Genomic DNA, 22,412 nt, shown 5'->3' with positions numbered 1-22,412 from the left:
TCCATTCCTCCTCTGCTTCTACAATGGCTTCCGTACCGCCCAATGTCCACGTCTCCAGCCACCCTTGCCTCCGGGCCAAGCTGAGCCAGCTGCGCTCCAAGTCGGTGAGCGCCCGTGACGTCAAGTCGCTGATTCATGAGCTCTCCGTCATTGTGGCATGCGAGGCGTTGGCCACGGCAATCACCGCCGTCGACGGTCCCCAGGTAAAGAGCTGCCCACCGCCATTCGAATGTCGAGATCGAGATGACGCTGACACCAACGAAATGCAGGATGAGACGCCTTTGGGCTTCGAATTCACCACCACGACGGTCCAACCCAACACAATGTGTATTGTTCCAGTCCTGAGATCCGGTCTTGGCATGGTTGAAGGTGGGTGGACTAGCTCCTGTGACCTCCCATCCGATCCGGTCAGCTCACACTTATTATCTAGGTGTCCAGACGATTCTTCCCAACCCTGTTCCTGTTCACCACCTTGGCATGTACCGCGAACCCTCTACGCTCGACCCCGTTGAGTACTACAACAACCTCCCCCACCACATCCCAGAAGATCCGTCCTCCGCGTCCAACGCTAGCAGCCTGGCTATCCTCGTCGACCCTGTCATTGCTACCGGAGGTACATGCGCCGCAGCTATTCAGACCCTCCGCGAGTGGGGTGCCAAGCGCATCATTGTCTTGGGTATTGTTGCCGCTGATGCCGGCCTTCAAAGAGTTGCGGCTGAGTGGCCAGAAGGCACCGAAATTTGGATTGCAGGCGTGGATAAGGATCTTACCAAGAATGGCATGTTGAAGCCGGGTCTGGGCGATGTCGGAGACAGATTATTCTTGACTATTGGCAAGTAGAGTTGCACCGCCGAGTATGTCTAGGCACAGAACCACCCACCCCGCAACGGATTACCTAGAGGTAGCATGCAGCATCGTCTTATGATTACACGAAATCCAGGTAGTAATATGCCAGCAAGAAAATATCCCGAACCTCGTACATCATGACACCACAAACTGCTCCTCGTCAAGCAATGTCTGTTCTTTCCAGCACTCGTCAATCCATATCCCAGACACTATCCTTGGCTGTGTACGCCTCGAGCTCAACTCTTTGCGTACCATGTCTCCGGCCTCGCCCACCTTCATTGGGTCCTCGCCCTCAATCACGACATGTGTCACAGATGGGTCATTCGGATCCTCCGTGACCATTCCACCACCGTATTGTATGTAGTGCTTCAGTGTGGAAATACGATTGGCATCCACGTCAACCTGGTGAAGCAGCACCACACAACGCCGGAACATGAAGCTCCTCAGGTTACCCATATCCTTGCCATGCTCGTCAAGCTGCTCGAGAAACTGGCTCTTGTTGAAAGGCTCGCCGTCCTCAATCTTGGGCATGCCGTCCATCAGCTCCCTGAGCTCGTCGACCGACACGTCTCGCGCGTAGCTGTCGCCAAACTGGTCGGTGTTTTGCTCTGCCGCGTGCTTTAGCGCATCGGTGGCGTGGAACAGATGAGATGACTCGAATGGGAGGATGGCCTGGCTGGATTCCTGCTCGAGGCAGTCCTTGAGCCACCTTGGGCGGATCATGTCGACGTCCCCGCCCTTGATGAGACTGGCAACTTTGATAACCTTCTTGTCGGCAATGAGGACCATGTTAGTGCCCGGCATAGCTCGCTGTGAGATGGTGCCACCATTCTCTCTGATGATGGTTTCTAGTTGCGTCTTGGTCTTCTTATATGGCTTGAGCGATTCAGAGAGGACGCAAAACTCAAGCCCCTCAAAAATCTTCGTCTTTTCGCCCTTGAATTCAACGGGTGCCGTATCCTCACCCGCGATAACAAGCTCCCGCTTTACGCGTTTCGGATTCCGTCGTTTGCGGTCCTCAACCGTCATGGCCTTTTCTTTCGACTCTTCATCCACGCGCGCCTTGAGCTCCTGAAACTCCTCTATGGACAGGGCGGTGTCCCAAGTTCGATCCAGTCGCAATCGTCGGAATCGCGGGAATCGCAGCGTGAAGCCAAGGGCGAACTGGTCTGATGGTCCGACACTCGCGGCCTTGACGGAGACAACAATGGAGTCTTTTGGTCGGATCCACACGTCCGGACGCTCAAACTGCCTGGCCTCTCCTCCGCCGAGTTCGACGTATTCTGATGGTGGGTTCTTTTGGTCCCAATCAATCCATTTCCCCTCCGTCCGGTGACGAATTTCCGCGTAGTCTTCTCCTCGAAAACCACCACCGACTTTGAAGAAGCTGAAACACTTTTCGGGGTTGGCACCAGCCTGTATGTGATTTTGTGTCACTCGAAGGCCGCACAGGTACGAGGAAAGAATGCCGCCGCGCCTTCCGGAGCCGTAGTAACCGCCGATAACAATACAATCTAACGACTCACCAAATTCGGACATATATTCAGGCTTGACTTTGAGCCAGTCGTCATTCCTGCTGTTCAGTCGGTACATGGAGCGAGGGTTCTTGAGGACCAAGCCTTCAGAAGCATTGGCGACAACGTCTCGAAGGAGTGGCTCAATGGCGTCGGCAGAGGTGGCGCTAGTATAGTCGTGAATCTCCATACGTCGATGAACTGGTTTGATGGCCTTCTCGAGTGCCCGATGTCGATCTCGAAGCGTGTACTGGGCCAATTGCTTGCCGTTAAGGTAGAGGATGTCGAAGATCCGGAACAGCGGTCGATGACCGGCGGAGTCTGAATCTGACTTGTTCTGCTGTTCGGCAATGGCAGCAGTCTTGAGTGTACCAAAGGGAACCATCTTGTCCACGCCCATGTCCCAGGTAATCATTTCCCCGTCCAGAATCAAGTTTTTGACGCCTGGCGCGAAAGCGTTCTTGAGGTGACGAGTCAAACTTGAGTTTTCGTCTTGGAGACCGTCGCCATACAAGTATGTGTAGTCTTTGGCCTTTCTTGACCAGAAGCAAAATCTCCTCCCGCCGGGGTGGGCCTTGTCTTCGATCATGTGCACCTGCATGCGCTCGCCATCGAGCTTCTCCTCGATCCAGAATTCCGGGTCCTCTTCGGTCGGGTGAAGGAGTGCAATCATTTTCTGGAATGAAGAGGGCATCTGGAACTGAGCGAGCTGGGGTTGAAAGCATTGCATCAGGGCAACTCCGGCCTCCTCTTGCTGCAGTCGGATTTCGCGGTCGTGGAGCTCCCAACACACGCGCCGTAGGCTGGAGGAGACGCTGAAAAGGGCGTCGCCATCTGGGTGCCACAAGTCCAGGAAGGTCTTCTCGGTAGCACCCACTTTCATCTGCTTGAGAACGATCCGGATCAACCACATCAACTCCTCGGCATTCATGCGATTGTAAAATGTCTGGAAAACATGGAGGTTCTCGGCCTCGCCAGCCGACGCTGCTAGCTTGTCGAGCTGCTCGTTGACCTCGGCAATGGTCATATTTCCAACCTCAGTCCGCATGGGTCGCTTCGATATGACCTCAAAGCATCGACCGGCAAAATCTCCAGCCAAGAGAGAAGCGACAGTCTGACCGGGCAGCTTCCAGTGAAGGAGATTGTATCCATCTTCGGAATTTTTGTCGATTTTCATGAGCTTGACCAAGAGTTTGCCAATAGCATTCTCTTTCAGGCCGTAGACTCCGCGATCACGGTCCTTGTCAGGTAGAATCAAGCGCAGCGCTGGGTAAAAGTCGTTGCCGACCTCCTTGCGCCATCGGATGATGAATCGTTCAATGATGTGTCGTCGCTGCTCATGGGGCGAGAGTTTGTTTACGCCCCGAAATGCCTTCTTGGGGCCTCCGCCTGTTGCAGTCTGTTTCTTATTCTCACTGAGAGGGTTGAACAGCTCCCGGAATAGCTCGGAAAAGACCAATGTCTTGGAATGGTTTCTGGGTCGATTGGGGAACCTTGGCTCGGTTAGCAGGGTGCTGTTGATTGAGCGACAGGAGACTGCGACTCACTTCTCTTCCAATTCTTCTAGACTCATTCCGACGACGCCATATTGCATGTCATCTTCCCGCTGAGCATCTCCGCTGGGAGATTTCTCCTTACTCTGCGTGCTCATGGCAACGTTGGCACGTGGTTGTCGCGGTCGTGGAGCTCAGCGTGATCAGCCACAAGGAGACCACAGAGATTACAGTTCAATAAACTGAGTATAAAATCCACAGTTGGTCACATATATAGAGCGGCTCTCATGGTAGCAGGGTGGATGGATGGATGGATGGGTGATGGGCCGGTGATGCATTAAATAGATGCTTATGAACGCATAAGAAAGGGAAGCTCCAGGTGAGCTGAGTCGTTGCTGCCTAGGTAGGCGCCTGGGCACAGCGCTGAGGCAAGCAAGCTTACAGCGCACGTCCCATTACGACTGTTACGTAATCGGCGTCACCACCCGCACCTGGTCCTCATTCAGGAGATGATGGCCTGTCTTGAAGCATCATTCGGGATATTTTCTGAAAAATGAGAAGTCGATGATAATATGACGCTATAAGGGGCTGAGAAAACATCGGCACGCTTAGCAGCATATCCAAGCACCAAGGTAACATTTGTCACTTAGGGCCTAAGATGCATCTGCGTTGCACAACCACAAGACGAGTTGTATGGCGATCGAGTGTCCTTCGTATGGTCCTATTACCCAAAGGAATTTTAAATATTTAGTTCCAATTTCGGATGATCAATTGCCATTTGTGTTTGGGTGAAAAATCATTTTCAGATGCGACTGAGCCGATCCCAGAACTCCAGGGGTGGTATATTGAGTGCTGCTACAACACGGCTCGGCCTTAACCACATCCCTAGTCCGCTGCATTATTCTATGGACGTTATAATCACTGACCATCCTTGAAAACCCTAGTTTCTTGGAGATGATTATTCAGGATGTCTATCTACATGTCCCTCATCTTCAAGTCACCTATAACCCGTTCAATCCTCTGTGGCTTCCCGGAAATTGTCCCCTAACGAAGATGAGAGTATGAGGCTTTCTAGTTCTTTGTTCATCTAGATAGATAGATAGATATAACTTGCCGTCTGATATTAACACAAGTCCGTATAACATAGCAATTGGGCTTGGGAGACTTTTAAGACAGATGCCATTTGGGCCAAGACGTTTCATCAAACATATTGTTGCCCCGTAGTATATGGTTCGAATCACGACGTAATCACTCACAGCATCAGAGCCTCCTCAGTTACAGCGATCGAGCCTGTCCGCGGTGCTACACCATCTATTCATGGACTCCCAATCATGCCATTATCTCGTGTCAAGTCCACCTGCTGCAGGTTCTTCAAGGCCGGCTGTGATTCCGTGTTACATCTCACAAGCCAACCACCCCCTTTGTCTGCAGAAACCGCATCCGCGACACCAATCAGTTGTCGCCGACACTGGTTCAGTGCTATTCTCATGGCTTCACGTACAGCCTATGTCGTGAATAGGAACAATTTTAAAGAAACACATCGTATAAGACCATCGCCCTTCCACCATGGATCACTTCAACACAAGCACTCACACCAAACCAACAAGACGACTTCAGTCAGCCTTCAAAGGTAACACACATTGAAAACATGGCTCCCACACCTAACGTAGGAGATTTGTCCGAATGGGGCCTGGAGATCGATTTCCTCGTGGCCAAGGAGAGGCCAGGTAGCCGGAGCTGGGAGGACGACGACCGCTGGGCTTGCCCGGCGCATGAACCCAACCCTCAGGAAGCCTGTGCGAGACATTGCGCGGAAATGATCAAAGCGTACGCCTCCAGACAGCTCCTTGCTAAAGGGGGAATGGGTTATTGTGGACATGTTGCTGCTCAGAACGAGACCAACTTCACGCCCATCGACCTCTCCTCAGAGCGCCAGGCCCTTCCCCCAAGCATGTGCAACTGGCTGTTCAGTGCTTCTCCAAACGCCACCTCTCTGAAGACAAGTCCTGACAAGTTAGACTGGGTTGGCATTAGAATGCGAAGCCCATTCAGGCCCCTCCCTGATGTCTTCCCCAGTGGCATGCCGCCTGTCCCCGACTTGGTGCCCTCGGTGTCCCCTTCGAACTCTCCGTCTTCTTCCGGGTCCTCGGGGCCTCCCAGTATTCCACCATCACCACCACCGGAGGACTGGCCTCGTCTCGAGGTGGAGAATGTCCTTGGAATACTCCGCAACAAAGTCAAGATACACGCCAATTCGACTTGCCAGCTTCGGCTTCACTACACGCTTCGACGCGAGGGCTTTGACCTCGTCCAGGCCAAGAAGATGCTCACTCTGTGCTGGATGATGGAGACGGATCTATTCCTGAAACTTCGACCTGCAGTGCAAAACCCTGGGCGCAACCACTTCTTGCCGATGACTACGTCTTCCAAAATCGCCAAGCTTCCGACCAAGTTTGATGAGGGGTACATGGCGGCGCTTCCCGATGTTTGCGAACAGCGGCTTGGCGAGACTAGGCCCACCGGACCCGAAGCCGATGAGCTGGACCAACATATCCCTAAGTTCAAGGATTGCTGCCTCCAGGAGCGTATCCAGGCCATTTGGGACACCAGGACTCTCGCCGAGCTTGCCGACCTAATCATGAGCCCCGACGGCGAAACCACCATCGCCATCCACCTCCCTGGAGCCAATCTCAGTCCAACCATGGAGTTCCGCTACACATCGTGGCACCCACAGAAGGATTCGATGGAATACTGGCTGCGACTTATAGGTCGCATATTCTTCTTCTGTATGGGATCCTCCCCAAAGGAATTCAAGCACATTGTCGAGCAGGTAGATTCGAGCCTCCTGGAAGACCAGAAGTGCGAGGAGCAAGAGCGGTGGAAGCCACTGCTCGCCTATGAGTTTGGAGCACGGATGTGCTATTTCTGGGAGGAAAGGTTCCTGAAGGAGGAGCTAGAGGGTCGATCTCTCTCGCCGAAGAACCTTGACTGCCAGGGCATCTTGGACAGGGTGGTCAAGGTTGCCTGTGTCAGCATAGTTGATCCGGATTCAAACTCGGATTCGAGGTCGACTTCAACCTCGGACGAGGACCTGTCTGCAAGTAGCTAATCAACTGCATGGTTTTCGCAACCATGTGCCTCGAGTAGAGAGTCGGTCTCACATCCCACTATGGGGAATTAGCCATTGAGTACCTCACTCAGTGGATACATAGATATTCTCCAAAATAAAAGGACATTAATTTCCATGATCAGGAGAATTTCAATTATCTTTGTGATGCAAGGCAACTGATGTTTATTTGCCCTGAAATATCCTGCAAGTATATTTTACCCAATCCCGTTTCCTTGTGTGACTCGCTTACCTATCCAACGCCAGGGTATCGCCACACCAAGCCAATGCATGTATATGTCCATTCATCGCATTCAATGCCACTCTATCAAACCTTGAGCTTCATCTTAAGCTTTCGCTTCGTCTTCGACTTCTTCTTTCTGAGAGACCCAATGTGCTTCCTTTGCACGAGTCGGATCAGCCAGGCATGTATCATGTCTCGCATGAGAATTAAGATGGTGGCACACACGGTCGGGACAGCACATGCCCAGCTACGCAAGCCAGAATTAGTATTCGTCGACGTCGACAATGAAGGTTCATGGTGTCACTTACAAGTACCAGATGCCGTAGTGGATTTCTGGGAACGACCCCTCAAAATTCTGCCCGAAGAATCCAGTGATGAAAGTCAATGGCAGGAAAATGATGGTCACTGTCGTCAGCTGCTTCATCGATTCGTTCTGGTTGGCCGAGATGGTGTTGAAAATAAGACTAATCAAGTTGTCGGAAGACTGCTTCAGCTGCTGCAGAGCCTCAGTAATCATGATGCAATGATCCAGGACATCGCCAAGGTATGTATGCGTCATAGGGGTGACGATCACGCCAGAGGCCGGCTTTTCCAGCTCTTTCATCGCCTGGTCATGGGTGAGGTACGTCTTGTGGTCCCGTAGCACATTGACCACATTGTCTATTGGGTTGAGGAAGCTCAGCATCTTGTTGATCTCACTGATGCAGATGTAGAGCCGCTTGCTCTGTCTCATGCTTGGTGCAGTGAGGACGTCAAGCTCGATATCGCTAATGATGTCTGAGTAGATCGACGTCAAGGGGATAGCCAGATCGATAATGGCGTCGATGATGGCTTGGACGAGGAGGGATGCATCATTGGATTCTCGCAGGATTGTCCCAGGCGTGCTGAGCCGGGTCACAATCGGCCGCTCCACGTCTCCAGCCGAAACCTCGAAAAAAGAAATGACAGTGTTGTCAGAAGTGAGGAAAATGGAGACTTGCTCGGCAGAGATAGCCATCTTGTACGGTGTCAGAGACGAATGGGCCTCCATGAATTCAGTCCGGGCCTCGTTTCCAGAGGAGTGGTACCGTTGGAGGGTGCGAATCATGGAAGTCTCTTGCAGACCATCGCCAACGACGTCTGCCGTGATGTCGCCCAACACATCCCTCTCCATGTCTTCAGACACTTTGCGACTCCTCCAAAAGTCTTTAATAGAGTCTTTGAGGGCGCCGTGGGGTTTGTGCGAGTAGGTGCTGCTGGAATCGGACGAGTCGGAGTCGTCTTCGACCAGGTGGACAAGCTTCTGCAGTGTCAAGACGATAAAGGCGTGGTTTGGGTACCTTGAACGAGTTAGCCTAGGTTCATCTTCTCCTCGGTGCTATGCTTCCAATGCGCTCACCAATCGGCCTTTGTTCTGTTCCTAATGTTCATCAAGTCCTCCAGCGCCAACTTGTGCAAGCCCTTCTTGCTTCCCACAGCCTGAATGACGTCCCAGCTAAGGCCATTGATGTTGATCCACCGACACTTGGCCCAAGCCGGCTTGGGGGTCTCGAGGAAATTGATGAAGCCCTCGTTCTCGAAGTGGCTCTTGACCATATTCTCGTGCGAAAAGTCGACGACGGAGATCTCGCAGGGCGCACTAAGGGTCGGCATCGACGCGTGCCCGCCGTCGGGCAGCAGGGGATCGTAGCCTGGTTCGGAGCCGGGCTGCCAGCCGGGCCTGGCGCTGAAGGTATTGTCGAACTCATCGTAGTCTTCGACGTTCTTGAAGGTCGCCGCGCGTGTCATTCGCCGTCGCAGGATGGGCGATGGGTCGAAGCCGCGCTGGCCATCTGCGTTCGAACCAGGTCGTCGCTGCGAGGACGCGGGCGGCGAGAGGTTCTCGGTGTCGAGGGTGAGGTTGTAGCGGACATGGCGAACGGGGGCAGGCTCAGTCGGAGGCTCGAAGGACACGCGGGTATTCGACGAGTGGCTCGGACGAGCCTCTTCTTGGTTGTCGTGGGACATCTTGTCGCGGGGCGCTGTCGTTATCGCCGCGTAGCTGGGAGCTAGAGTGGGCCACAACTAACTCGACACGATCGGCGAGCTCTAAAGCATGAAGGGAGCGCGTCTATCGATGGGGGAAGAGATTGGAATAACAAAATAAAGCAGATGATTTCGCCATGAAGGAGTGGTGGATTCGCAGAAGGGAAAAAATACGAAAATTACGGAAGATGAAAGATGTCAGATGCAACCTGTTGCGACAATGCGGCACTCTACGGCGCATAGGGGCATCATCTCAGGAGGAAGTCAGCCCCAAAATGAGACCCGCGATTGGTGATTGGCCGAGGCCTTCCACTAAATCCACACGGCACCAGTTCCCCGATGACGGGGTAGGAGCGCTGCAAGGTCGTATTAGTGCGTTCCAGACTTTCGCGCCCCATCGCTTTGTTGTCATGGTGTATTTATTAGAGCTGACGGCCAATCTATTGTAGTTATAATTGGCTGATCAACCAGTCCTTCGGCACGCCAATTGCCGAGCTGGCGCAATATTTTCGACAGCATTAAATACTTGGCCAAGCTTACGGATTACTCTTCCCCACATGTCGCGGTCTTGGCAATCATGGCATCGGAGACAACGTAGCCAAGCTGTAATTGGATCACAAACAATTATACTAGCACTGAAGGCCTTCTCCAGACACTCATTACCTTACCCTCGTGTGATTCAGGATGCCGAAATTGCGAAAATTACAGCTTCTTCAGGAAATGCCCTGACCAGAGACACAACCCTGGCAGAAAACAAAACAGGCCCCTGGCAATCATCAGACAACACGAAGAAATACTACCTATTTATAGCCCATGTTGGTCACAGAACCTCCGCAACCCCGAAGACCTGGCTATTCTCAACTACACAAGTCTCAAGTACACAAGTCGCGACTGCAAAGGTATCGCTCGCCGCATTACGGCTCGCTATCACGTGATATATGTAACATCGTGTAAGTCAATCGTAGCTTTAGTTCAGCAAAACAGCTACAGTCAGCGCTGAAATCTTACTCACGCCATCGCCTTCGCTTCCATCGCCCGCTTTGACAGCCTCTTTTCCTAGGGTTAAAGTTTACATCCACCACGCAATCTCAGCGCCAACAACGCCACCAACAATAAATGAGTTGCAACCTGCTATTTCCCCACTCCCGCGTGCGCATCGCTTGCCCAGGCCTTGTAACCAGTCACAACTCTCAAGCCACATCCTTCTGTTGGTGGACTTCCACCAGTACCTGCGACATCTCGCACTGCACTACTCCAGGGGTTTCAGAGCTAAGAGACGTCGCCTGGGAAAGGTGCAACAGTGGCACAGAGGTTGTTCATACGCTTGGGGCCATTGATTGGTAAAATCAGTCCGATCCCGCCGTTGGTGGACGCTGAGCATCACTACTGTCGCTGTGCTTCGTCCTATTTCAGTTTGGGTGCTTGTGCCACGAGCTTCAGCGGGTGACTTTGCGGCATCTGAGATACGAGCTGGATCGCACAGTTCGGATACTAACATGGAACACAGCAATACATAATTTAAGTCTGGTGAACGAAGACCTCACCCACATTTCATCATGTGTGGCCCATTCACCAAGGCCCCTATCCGGCCGGATCACAGCATTGCAGTTCCCCCAAAATATTACCCTCTACTCCTTCTTGGGTCTAATATTCGAAGCTAGCCGCCGCTGCCTTATTCCATCCTTGCCCAAGCATTATCTGAATCGCTAGCTGCGAGGATGGGATGGGTTGGCCACAGAGGGACAGTTGAACCACCACCGTGGAGAACAAACGCGGTGTGTGCTGATTAAACGGGTATTGTGCCAGCCTGGGATGCAGATGTCAGGGAAATCGAATGGTAAATCATTGATGTTGTCTGGCGTCCAGGATTCTGGGTCGTTTATTCGATTTAGCTCTTCCAGGATCAGAGGACAGGACGTCTCGCATTCTAGCCCACAGTAGCATCCGCAGAGGTTAACAAAAAGGACGTATCCGCACATCTGGGCACTTCCAGGGTCGCGATTAGGCTTAACTTGGACGTCGTTTCTTCTAAGTGTCGCTATAATGTTAGAATTTTAAATGCAGGAGATTCAAATCGAGATCTAAATATGAACAAAATGCATCATGATTTCCGCATTCGCCATTTAAGAGATAATTGTACCAAGGTGTACCGTCTCCACGTGGCGACACAGGTGGTCATCTCCGGCCCGCCTCGTGCGAAATGCAAACTGGACACCTGGGCGCCCTACCCAAAGCATTCCAGATTTGGTGATGTCATACTTACAGCTTTGGTCACAAATTTGAAAAATTAACCGACAGTATTTGTTGGTGTTTGGGATACTTTGTTTGACAGCTGAACGCGATTGTGGAAGCAGCATTTATGTTTGTGAGGCAAGTATGACGAGAACATTAAGCATCTCCGCAATACATGAGTTGATCACTTTTTTTAAGTCATTCGACTCATGGAAATATCTGAAAATGAGGACAATTTTTTATCCAACAGGCCAAATCAGGTGTTTGTTTGGCAACAACGAGGCGGCAGCGGCGGGGCCCTTCAGTGACGGACCATCAACCACCGACAGCCAGGTAGGACATCCCAGAATGTATGTCTGCCTTTCTGTTCACACACAGCTCTCCATATGGGCTTAGTCAAATTTGCAATATTTTTGGTTCATCACTTCACCATTCTCTCGTCAGGCGGCCAGCTTCACAGACACTACGCGCTGTTTCACGAACTAGGCAGATCCTTTTGGGTCAATAATCTTGCCGCCTCGCTATACAAGAGATTCTTATCACGATAAATCGCGCATTTGACTATTGAGATTCATTTGCAATTGGAGAAGAGTAATCTCCATAAGTGCAGGGAATCTCATTTTTACGGCTCACATTAAGGCCAGCCAGCAATCGAGGTGACCACAATTAAGAGCAGATCTACAGCCAGCCTAATGGTTCCGGGGTGCGGTGGATCCTACAAGCCTGCAGCTGATAAGGAATAGCGCAACAGTTAAGGCTCTGTCTTGCGTTGTGAGATGAACGGTAACGTATTGTGCCACCAGATATCCCAGAGAGTCCATTGCCCACCCTGCTCAGGCAATGACCAGCTATAAATTTGCGATTCCAATTTTTTTTACCATCATCAATACAACATAGAGAAACTTCAAGAGTAGAAAGATATTTACCCCAGATTTCAAATTATACGGTCAACGGCAGTCATCACCGTTATCTTCTCAGCCAATGCAAAACAACTCAGATAGCAGACAAATAGGTTGTGATCGGGGAAAAAGTCCGGCCACGTGACCGGATCGAGTTCCCAAACAGCGGCAGCACATCCAACTGACCCAATCACGACCTGAATGAAAGAATGGGGTCTCTGTATCCGCGAATCATATCGGTTTGTCGTCCCAGCTACAGTTCCCATTCTCGGATTAGCTTGCATTTCAACTCGTTGGCACTCAAATTTAGCAGCTTTTGGGTGCCAAAACGCGGTGGACGGAAGCCGTTCGGCCGGCGGAGCCCGATCGGCCGGCGGGGCCCGAATTCCCGAAAGTCCTCCGTACTCACCAAGTACATCGGGATGACATGCAGTAGGCGTGTAGAATAGGTGAATTACCAAGTACTACTTGGCTTATCATATGGCGACCAAATATTTATTGTGTAAAACAGCAAGCTCCGGTTATATACCAAATATGAGTTCAGCTTCGCGTAGGTTCAAATCTGATCTTGGTGTCTTCCCCCTCGTCAGCGCTTCGCTGCAAGCATAGTCGCCGGCAAGACCTATGAGCGGAATGAACAAACCAACCCGCACTCGCGAAACCACCATGTCCCGGAGCCGGACTGGGTGCTTCACCTGTCGGCGCCGGAAGAAGAAATGCGACGAGCGAAAGCCAATTTGCAGCAGTTGTCGGCAGAATTCGCTAGAATGCAATTGGCCTGCTCTTCCGAGCATGTTCGCCAAAGCACAGAGACTCGCCCCAGCCGCGATGTCGGCAAAGGCAATATCAAGACAGCAACCATCAACGACATCCCTCGAAGCAGCTTCGAGCAGTTCCACAGATTTGGGCTCTACCAGAGTACACAGTCATCAACATCATCAAGATGCCGACAGCTCGACATCATCTCCACCAAGCACCCCTCACCCTTGTCCAACCTTCTCACATTGCCCTTCGAGTTCATCCTCCGCAATCTCGTCTTCCAGCTTTTCTCCATCAACCTCCGAAATATTTTATCCATACGACGGAAATAATTTGTCAAGGAGCGCCAGCGTTGTAAGCGCCACGTTCGACATCAGCCCGAAAGCCTCGTCCAATGCCTCCCCTAATTCCTCTACAAGAGGCGCATCACCACAAAACGATGATTTATGCAAATTCGCCGGAACGCTTGCTCAGTATGACCATCATCGCGCCAGTCTATTCAACTACTATCACTCCCACATCGCTCCTAACATGGGAAATGGCGCTGCAGATGTCAATCCTTTCATTGACATGCTTGTCCCTTTGGGCTTGTCGAACCCACTCATTTTGCATCTTCTATTAGCTCAGAGCGCAATACTTCAACAAGCCTCCGACAAACGGCTTTTCGACAACAATTTCGCACAGCGCTACTACGCCGACTCATTGCAGCTATTCAAGGACATGCTTAAGAGACATCTTGTCGAGAAAAACAACAACTTGGTCACTCTTACTACTGGCAGTCTCATCATTTGTCTGACTCAGGTTCGCAAGAATTCTCATCCTAGACTAAGAAACTCCGAGGAAGTCTGACAGTTTAAACAGGTTACTAGACCGGATGCCGATGGCATTATTCTCGATCATCTCACCGTGGCACAGTTATTGCTTGCCAGAATGCTTGCAGATCCACCACCCGAACTATCCATCGATTTACGCAACTTCATGGTCGAGTCATATATCGATATTACAGCCTTGAACTTAATCTCAGTCCACCCGAAGCGCGGCTCGTCGCTTGTTTTCCATCCCGAAATCGAACGGGCGGCAAGACAGCTCGCCGATGAGCAATACGTCGGCCAACTATCTGGTTGTTGGATTGAACTCCTCTTGATTATACTACAAATCCATCAATTAAGACAAGGAATCATGGGGAATCTGAAAGGGCAAGTCAAACCGACATTCGCCGATAACATCATCATGTTTGGGTCACTGCAGACACAGGCACAATGCTTCTTCCCGGCCTCGTTTGTGGATCAGGAGCTTTTGCTCGCAAGCCTTATTTTCAAGCAGGCGGTGCTCTTGTACCTATGGACAAGCGTGGATAAACCGCCCTCTGGAGAAAGCAACAGCATGCAAACCATGCTCATCAGCCATGCGGTTCAGGAAGCGATGTCGGTATTGGATCAGTTACCCGACTCAGCTAGGGTGAATTCCAGCCTTTGCTGGCCGCTCACGATTATTGGCTGCTGCACGCGCGATCCCGCGTCACAGGATGCTATCAAGGGCAGACTCAAGACAGTCTTCGAGTCCACTCGCCTGGGTAGCATGAGGCAAGCCCTTTTGTTGCTCGAACAAATCTGGAGTAAGCCTAAAGAGGCCATTAGCCCATGGACCTTGCATGAAGTGATGCAGGAGCACCAGGTCATGATATCGTTTATGTGAACTAGTCAACCAAGTATGAAACGCTGTATCCAGGTGGTACTAAAGCTCCTCAAAGTATCCGATGTCCAATGTCTTGGGCACCCATTGCCAACCCGGCAAAAAGAAAGACATACAACATTGGGGATTCGCTAGTCGTCACCGACCTAGCTACTAATCCAACTCTTGCTGGGTTATCGGTGGAGATCGGACGGGATCCCGAGTTTTCAGGCAGATATGGTCGTATGTGCCATGCGAGTCATCGGAACGAGCCTATATTCTTCAAGGCTCAGATGAGGTGCTAGTTTCGGGACTGTGCTGGCTATAATGAGCCGAACCCATTAATACCAAATATACCCATTTGTTTTATGCATCTGTACGTGCATCCCTAATTGCTTTTAGTTATTATCTCTCACTCGTGAGTTACACCAATACACCAGCAAGCATCTATACCAGGAAGATTGCTTGTAGCCAGAGGCCCTGGAAGTAGGCGCCTGGGGTTACCACTACCAGGAATATCGCAGCTCCGACTCATTCAGCTCAGTCGAGGCGTTACAGTATGTGGAGACACTAGAGCCGCTGCACTAGAATGTCTAGAAGCTCAAATCAGCGAGGGTGTGCTATTCCTTCGCCACTTTACATGGCACTGTCCATCATTCCTTACGGTGCTGCCGACGATTCGCATCTTCCCGCCTGTTGCCGCCATAAAGCGCAATAAGGCATCATTCACGGTCACAAGAACACACTTGGCACTAAACCAGTAAATACGGTTCAAATTAATCATGTTTCACAACTCTTCAGTCCCAAAAGGGGCCAGCGCTTGCGGAGTTTACCCATGACCTCAACAACCGGAGCATTTATCGCCCGCGGGCTATTCACAGGACGAATGACCGCCGCGACAGCGCCCCGCGCTGACGATACTTCCCTCTTATTGAACAGCAGCGACGCCATGGCTTTTGAGCCTCGTGCACGACGACCAATACCAGGGACGCGCCAGCTGAGAAACGGCAATCGGCAACGCTAGTGAGTCCCTGAGTGACGAGTTGTCTTATAGAGTGCCTTGTGAGAGGCAAATACGAGGTCGCGCAGGCCATAGCTTCGCGGGATATCTGAAAATAGATTCTTTAGCCAGAATGCGTAAAGAGCACATAAATAGAGCGGTGAGGTGTATAAATGGCGACTGTCCGAGAATGCTTCCCTGAAATCACTAAGAAACCCGTTCCGAATACTACAGCAAGCCAGTAATTGCCCATCTCAAACCTCTCATACTTCCAATAGTCCACAAAATGCGCTTCTCTTTCGCCATCGCCGCCCTTCTCAGCACTGCCCAGGCACACATCAACGGCATATCCGTTCCCTCGACCATCAAGCCAGGCGACCCTTTCAATGTCATTATCCTCAGTTCCAACTGGATTCAGAGTTCCTACGACGTCGCCATTGCGTTCGGTTATGCCACAGGCAAGGGCTTCCCCGGGTCCCTAGGCACAGTGGCCGACTCGTTCTATCTCGGACCTAGTATGTAAGATGCGGCTCCACGGTCAAATACATGCTAACAGCGCGGGTGTAGATGAGTCTAACCAGCTGCGCAACTTCAACAAGACCATCACTATTCCTAAGTCGACACCAAAAGGCAAAGGTGTCGTGTCGGCTTCGCTATTCACTTTGATCGGCGCTGCGGAGTCCGGTGTGTTGAATGACTATAATGTCACCGTGACATTTGGGGATAAGACAAGCAAGAAGTATAAGTCGAGCTCGTGATATAATTAAAGAGATGCAAGATAATCAGTTTAATTTCCCTCGAAGACCATTATTCTTCTACCAGATCGCTTCCCTGCTTGTTCGATTACCCAAGGCTCCTGGGTCTGGTGACGTATTTGTCCTCAACGGTATTGCGCCAACCCCGTTCTGCCTGTTCAAGTTCTGCCTGTCCAAGGCTCCCATCGCAAAATATTCCGTTTGCCCAACCCTTGGCCTTGTAGCATCGATACTGTTCTGGCTCTCTCCGCCTCCAGCTGCTTCTCCTGCAGCTGGCTCTCCGCCTGACCCCGTCGCACCAATTGTTTCCTTCTGAGGCTCCCTCAATTTTGGATGCGGTTTGCCAGTAGTCGATGTTTTTATCTCAAGAGTTGCAATATTGCGATCCAACGGTAACAAGGGTATGTCGCTGTCACATCCCTCCCAGTCCTCAACCTTGACTCCCTCGTTGGCCATTCGTAACAACTGCATGTGTCCGTATGAAATCCACTCCAACGCGAACGTATTTTTTCCACGACGTCCCCAGAAAACCACACACTTTATGAGAATCCAGGGCGCAATGATCATGAGTACTCCGATTACAGCCAGAGTAATGAAGCCGGTCCTGTAGAAGTTTTTGAATCCGTTGTTCTGGATCTTTTGCGAGTTACATATCAATGCCTCATAGTCGTGTTCTGATCCTTGTGCCGAGACGGGCAAAATATTGGTCATTCCTCTTGTGTTCTGCGGGCCTGTAGCAATGCGAATAAACTGCAGCTGAAGAGCCGCCAACTGGGTGTTGAACCAGTAGCCAACTTCATTTTTCCACTGATCGTTGGGAAGTGGGTTTTGATATCCATCAAACACCCCTGGGTATTTCTTCGCTCTGAGTGCATCTGATCCGAGCGTCTCAACGACTCTACCCATAGCACCAACTTGTCCGAGAGCCCAGCGCAGTGTATTCATCGCAGCAACTTGCCTCGGCCCGAGTCCCGACTCCTTGGTGAGGTCGGTACCTAGTAGCAACATCCCTGTTTGGTTACTCCACTGATGAGTGACTGGGTTGTGGAATGCATATTGGTCGACACAACCGATGGCGGTAATTGGATTATCAGGTAGATACCAGTCCGGGAAAGTCTCGACTTGGCGGTCCGTTGCAGAAAAGAAAGGATCACGGCAAGGTCCATTGATTCCAGCGACAGGAATCCGATTGTTGTTCAGGATTACAACAGAGACATCGCCATCAGTGCGACGCAACTGCTTAATGGGAACAAAGGTCCCAGTAGACTCATTATAAGCGTAGGAAACGTAAGCTCTATAAGGAATTAGCGTGTAGAAATTATCTAGAAACTAAAACTTACGCAAGATTATAATTTGGACCGGCTAGTAATTGCAGATTGCTGACGCCAAAAGTATAGTCGTCTGAGGACGTCGCACCAAAGTAGACTTTGGTGATGTTCTCTCCTTCAATGGTACCCCCCTCGACCAAGGACCAGCCTTTCACATTAAGTGGTGCACATGTCGTGGTTCTTTGCAGAGCAAACCTGCCTTGTTTGGGCGAGTTCATGCCAAAGTGCTCGTGCGAGTCTAGAAGCAGCGTCTCCATCTGAAAGGCGGGGAACTTGTCGTTACCAAGGCACATCCCGTCTTCAAATGGGCACTCTGTGTTGTGCCACCCAGTCCACTCTAAATTCCGCTTCACAAGATAGTTGTCGCAGAGTTCGGACGGAGAATTGTTCTCGTAGCAAGTGTCGGCGTATTGGACGGCTTCCATAGTACGGTTCGCTACGTCCGTGGAGGCGACAACCAAGTCGTCGCTAAAGGACGCTTGCCAATATCCGCATTGGGGACTATGAATCAGGACTTCAACTCCTTGACTGTCAAGCATCAAATACGCGGCAATGAACGGCAGCGCGATAAGAAATATCCCAAATGATGTGAGCGCCAGAAATATAGTCGGCCAGGTGCGTAATATGACGTCGAAGCTCTTCCATCCATAGTTGAGCCACAATGAGATGTATGTGATTCCGACCGCTCGATCATCTCCTCCATTACGGAGCGTTGCCTGTTGCAGATGCCAGAGAGCGTCACGGTCCAGGCTCCTCACTGTGGAAGAACTTCTGCTTCCGACTTGCTCCAGGCTCTGTGACCTGCGCCAGAGGAATAGGCCAAAGGAAATGAGCGACCATAGGCCAGCTTCCATGAACACGAAGAAAATGCCGATAAATACCATAAGTAGCTCAGCGCCTTTCTTTGAAACGGTAATTTTCCCTCCAGTAGTCACATCGCCATTCCAGTTCGTCCAGCCACCCTTGTAGATGTAGTCGGGGTTGATGTACAAATCGGGATTTGGGTTCGACATTATGATGGTATATACGCTTAGCCATATGCTTAAATTAATGATTAGGTTCTTTGGAGAAATATACTGCTAACATGCTGGGACGGTGTCCCCTTATCAATATCAGAGTGTGAAGACTCATATCTTGAGCACCATCCCACCAATACTACCCTATGGAATGAGGCAACCCGCGCTATTTGGAAGCTATCGCATCTGGCATAGCTACAATGCGCCTCTTCTGAACCATAGCAAAAGCCTTACCTGGGAAAAAGAAAAACACCTTATCGTGTGACCTACATGAACTAGTGGCAGCCAGCTTCCGTATAATTATGCGGCTCGCCTTTGCGCCACCCACCATCTTGTATTGGCTGTGTTACATCACTAACAGCGTTGTCTCAGTCGAGCTGAAAATATTGGCATTCTAGGCCCTGGTTGGAAGAGCTGAGCTGCTCAGTTAGCCACTGCGACATCCCGGTCCGTGCTGAGATAGCATCACTCACACACCACTATAAGCCATTTACGGTTAGATGGTGCTTGATGCTGAGTTGATCTACCGTTTTTGGAGCCCTCCCTCAGTCTGTGTTTTAAAAAAGCGCGCTTCACGTTCCCTCCAGAGAAATCCCATTGGTCTTGAATCGGCAAGCAGCTGTAGTCCAGTTTGGGCGTTCTGATCTACTGATACGCCACGCCGCCTGTGCCTTGGTTGGAATTGCCGATCCCTTCCAATACAGCCTTAGGAGGCGTTTTCAGTGATTGCTCCGTACGCGAGGCTGGGATGTGATTCATGTAGGCGACAGCAATCCATCCATTCAATTGAAGGAAACTACAACCCGGCTGAACCGAAGGTTTGTTCGCCCCTTGGTAATTCAGCCCCAGGGTGTTCAGCTTTCGTTCTCGCGATGCCTTCTTAGGAATGGCGTGGCTCAATGATTCAACAGCAGGCATTGTGACTGACAAATCTCGTTATCACGACACCGGGATACGAGGCCGGTTCTTGGCGGGATCAGATGCGAGAGTTGGGATCTGTTCAACGCATCCTACCTAGGGTGGGGGTTCGGAGTTTGGATCCGCGTTAACGGGGAATTTCACAGTAGACATCATCGCCCAGGACTTAGAAGGCGAGGTAGCTAGCATCCTGGGGTTCATACTAATAACGCATCCGTAGATTGACAGCACCTGTTGCTTGCAAATGCATATGTGGCCCTATTCCAAACCGTACAGCCGTGTTGCCTTGTGTATAGCCCTCTATTGGCATCGGAAGCAGACAACAATGAGGCTGCGCCAAGTTCCTATCACCGACGTCATCAAACCCAAACTGCTTGCGGAGGGCCCTATACCAAGTTAGTCATCCAAGGGTGGTCTTATGTGCAGTGTTAGTTATTGGCAAGCTGTTCCAACGTCGCTCGAGTGTCTTGCACTGGTCAGACTTCTTAAGTATACTCGGTATACTTTAGGCAGCTCTTGAAAAACAAAAGGACCTCTAGGCCCCGTTTGTAATCGCATTGGTTGCTGCTGCACGACATAGACAAGACTGGGGGTGTTGGACGATTGAGCTTCTTCTACCCTCCGTACCGTGTTGACCCATTTTGAGGGAAGCCCCTCACCTCTCACCTTCAAGGTATACGTTGCAGTAGCCAAGGTGTTCCTCGACCTTCTACGGCTTTTGTAATTAAAGCAAGGCATCGTGATTGTTAGACAGTATTGCATTGTGCCTTTTGTTCACATAGCGACGACGCGAATTCTGCCGGCTCAATTAAAACCTTTGAACCTGGTTATTCAAGGCCAGCACGGACCGCTTGGCTTCACGAATATAACGTCTTTCATCTGTAGAGACACTATAAGCCTTATTCGTACGCAATCTTCCGGATCTCTTTCACGACGGGGGCTATGTGGGCGGCCACGCTCACCACATACATGGCTAAATATCACAGAAACGAATCAAATGTTCATTTCCTCCTCTGATTCAATAAATTAGAGAGGTCTGTCACAACATACCGTCAAGGACCTATCAAGTTCTTATTCTGTCCATGTTTGGATAACACTGTTACCCCTACGAATACCCTACACAACAGATCAGGACAACCAAGGCTTCACCTTATCGGTTTCCAAGAAAACCTGCCACATTACTCCAGGTTTTAGATGCGGACAGCTGGTAACCCCCACAGAGAATAGTCACTACCTTAGATCTTCCCGCGACACCAGTCACATCCACCAGGAATTATTCCTTCTCCTGAGCAATGCTGAATCCTAGCAACGGGGTTCTCGTGATCCGACTCTGTGGCGATGAAAAGTTGGGTTGTGGATCTGGTGACGGGGAGATCCTCATGCAACGGCGGGGCCGATGCCAAATCCCCGACTGCTGCCCAGATGGGTTCAGTTGGGCTGGGAATTCGGAACAGCCGAAAATTGACAATTACGGTTATCGTGTCTGCATGTCATCGGCCTTCATTGTACGGTCCATGGTCAAATAAATGGGTGATTCAAGGTCATGACAATTATGCAGTCACGCGACGTACTCGAAACTCGCATATTGGAGCTCCAGAGTGATCCTTGGAAACACCCCAGCTTGCGTTCGTGACACCCTTGCGGTATCCGCTCGATAGAACACACTGGAGCTCTGGAAAAGAAGCGGTGCCCCTCAGCCAGGGCCGGGGCAAAGGGGCCACCGAACAACGTCGCAGCTGGAGTGGGCTTTCTACCTCACATGAACGTCGCAGCCAACTGCCGGGGTAGACGACGTGATGGGAGCAGGCATCTCCGACACAGGTGAGAAGGCATCAACGTTGGCTGCAGCGCGTGGATCTCTTGACACATTACACCGAGCACGTTCGAGTTGACCGCTGGCAGTCTTTCGGTTTTAAGGCAAAATTGGCGATGGACGTTGGACCATATGACAGGTCTTCCGCAATGGTCTGTCTGGATGGTGCCAAGAAACATGTCATATGCACGGGCGTCGCCGCCGTGGTCGCACAATGACATGAGCAGAACCTATCAAGGAAAGCCTGGGCACATGACGCACCGTTATGGACGGGGCCTGGTCGGCATAGAGCGTAACCGCCAGGATGGTGATCCGTTCATACCCGCCAAGGACCGGTGTCGATTGACTCGATTCGTACGACACCCGAAGCCGGCGAGGTATTCGTTTCGCCATTCCTAGTGCGGTGGCCCCGGGAACAGCTGCGGCGGCAATAACAAGCGAGGGACGGCGTTCCGACATGGTTTTGTCCGCCTCGGCGCCGCATTCCGAGTCTGTCGGCTGGTCAATTTGACCCACACGCGCACCGCGACGGTCGAGATCACGATGGACTCAGGCCCTGCCTGTTAGACGTGCCGCCGAGGAGTCATTCAGCAATTAGGTTATCAAGCTGCACCGCTTGGCCGTCGATCTTCCAGCGGGAAGCATGCACAACGATGTGCTAGCAGTCGGGTTGATGTGGGCCATCCCGAAGCTTGCATAACGGCTTGGTTCAACCTATGTAAGTCGAGGCGGGTTGAGTCGGAGGCTTTGGCCGAGGGGTTGGTCGAACTGGGCATCCGTATGATTGCCAAGGTCTGAAGCATAATCACCGATG

General features: G+C 51.2%; 8 protein-coding genes across 8 annotated transcripts; 4 read left to right on the top strand and 4 right to left on the bottom strand.

Annotated features, from left to right (window-relative positions):
* Window positions 1-23: 23 nt before the first annotated feature.
* On the top strand, window positions 24-840 carry BGZ61DRAFT_537573 (uracil phosphoribosyltransferase-domain-containing protein; the record flags this gene model as incomplete). Its single annotated transcript, XM_046254554.1, has 3 exons — window positions 24-203; window positions 270-369; window positions 431-840. The coding sequence occupies 3 exons, from the start codon at window positions 24-26 to the stop codon at window positions 838-840; spliced, it is 690 nt and encodes a 229-aa protein (XP_046098718.1).
* A 141-nt stretch (window positions 841-981) lies between these two features.
* On the bottom strand, window positions 982-4,011 carry BGZ61DRAFT_537572 (uncharacterized protein; the record flags this gene model as incomplete). The annotated part of the gene is made up of 2 exons (XM_046254553.1): window positions 982-3,853; window positions 3,908-4,011. The coding sequence occupies 2 exons, from the start codon at window positions 4,009-4,011 to the stop codon at window positions 982-984; spliced, it is 2,976 nt and encodes a 991-aa protein (XP_046098717.1).
* A 1,490-nt stretch (window positions 4,012-5,501) lies between these two features.
* On the top strand, window positions 5,502-6,962 carry BGZ61DRAFT_557308 (uncharacterized protein; the record flags this gene model as incomplete). Its single annotated transcript, XM_046255681.1, has 1 exon — window positions 5,502-6,962. The coding sequence occupies one exon, from the start codon at window positions 5,502-5,504 to the stop codon at window positions 6,960-6,962; it is 1,461 nt and encodes a 486-aa protein (XP_046098716.1).
* A 133-nt stretch (window positions 6,963-7,095) lies between these two features.
* Window positions 7,096-9,426, bottom strand: BGZ61DRAFT_429355 (uncharacterized protein). The gene is made up of 3 exons (XM_046243772.1): window positions 8,582-9,426; window positions 7,512-8,522; window positions 7,096-7,450 (listed from the first exon to the last, which is right to left on the bottom strand). Exons 1-3 carry the CDS (start codon window positions 9,187-9,189, stop codon window positions 7,288-7,290), a joined length of 1,782 nt encoding a protein of 593 aa, XP_046098715.1. The 5' UTR covers window positions 9,190-9,426; the 3' UTR covers window positions 7,096-7,287.
* A 1,383-nt stretch (window positions 9,427-10,809) lies between these two features.
* BGZ61DRAFT_113313 (uncharacterized protein) lies at window positions 10,810-11,307 on the bottom strand. Its single transcript, XM_046236965.1, has one exon. It carries the CDS (start codon window positions 11,184-11,186, stop codon window positions 10,914-10,916), a length of 273 nt encoding a protein of 90 aa, XP_046098714.1. The 5' UTR covers window positions 11,187-11,307; the 3' UTR covers window positions 10,810-10,913.
* A 1,668-nt stretch (window positions 11,308-12,975) lies between these two features.
* BGZ61DRAFT_399532 (fungal-specific transcription factor domain-containing protein) lies at window positions 12,976-15,040 on the top strand. Its single transcript, XM_046243013.1, has 3 exons — window positions 12,976-13,372; window positions 13,517-13,898; window positions 13,959-15,040. The coding sequence occupies exons 1-3, from the start codon at window positions 13,005-13,007 to the stop codon at window positions 14,790-14,792; spliced, it is 1,584 nt and encodes a 527-aa protein (XP_046098713.1). The 5' UTR covers window positions 12,976-13,004; the 3' UTR covers window positions 14,793-15,040.
* Window positions 15,041-16,054: 1,014 nt separating this feature from the next.
* BGZ61DRAFT_537567 (uncharacterized protein) lies at window positions 16,055-16,526 on the top strand (the record flags this gene model as incomplete). Its single annotated transcript, XM_046254552.1, has 2 exons — window positions 16,055-16,283; window positions 16,336-16,526. 2 exons carry the CDS (start codon window positions 16,055-16,057, stop codon window positions 16,524-16,526), a joined length of 420 nt encoding a protein of 139 aa, XP_046098712.1.
* On the bottom strand, window positions 16,340-18,864 carry BGZ61DRAFT_557295 (uncharacterized protein; the record flags this gene model as incomplete). Its single annotated transcript, XM_046255680.1, has 2 exons — window positions 16,340-17,817; window positions 17,864-18,864. The coding sequence occupies 2 exons, from the start codon at window positions 18,862-18,864 to the stop codon at window positions 16,584-16,586; spliced, it is 2,235 nt and encodes a 744-aa protein (XP_046098711.1). The 3' UTR covers window positions 16,340-16,583.
* Window positions 18,865-22,412: the final 3,548 nt, after the last annotated feature.

Source organism: Ilyonectria robusta (genome assembly GCF_021365365.1).
Source record: "Ilyonectria robusta strain PMI_751 chromosome Unknown BGZ61scaffold_24, whole genome shotgun sequence".
In the NCBI taxonomy this organism is placed as follows: domain Eukaryota; kingdom Fungi; phylum Ascomycota; class Sordariomycetes; order Hypocreales; family Nectriaceae; genus Ilyonectria; species Ilyonectria robusta.
Note: the sequence above shows the minus strand (reverse complement) of the source record. Positions and strands in the feature narration are given on the sequence as shown.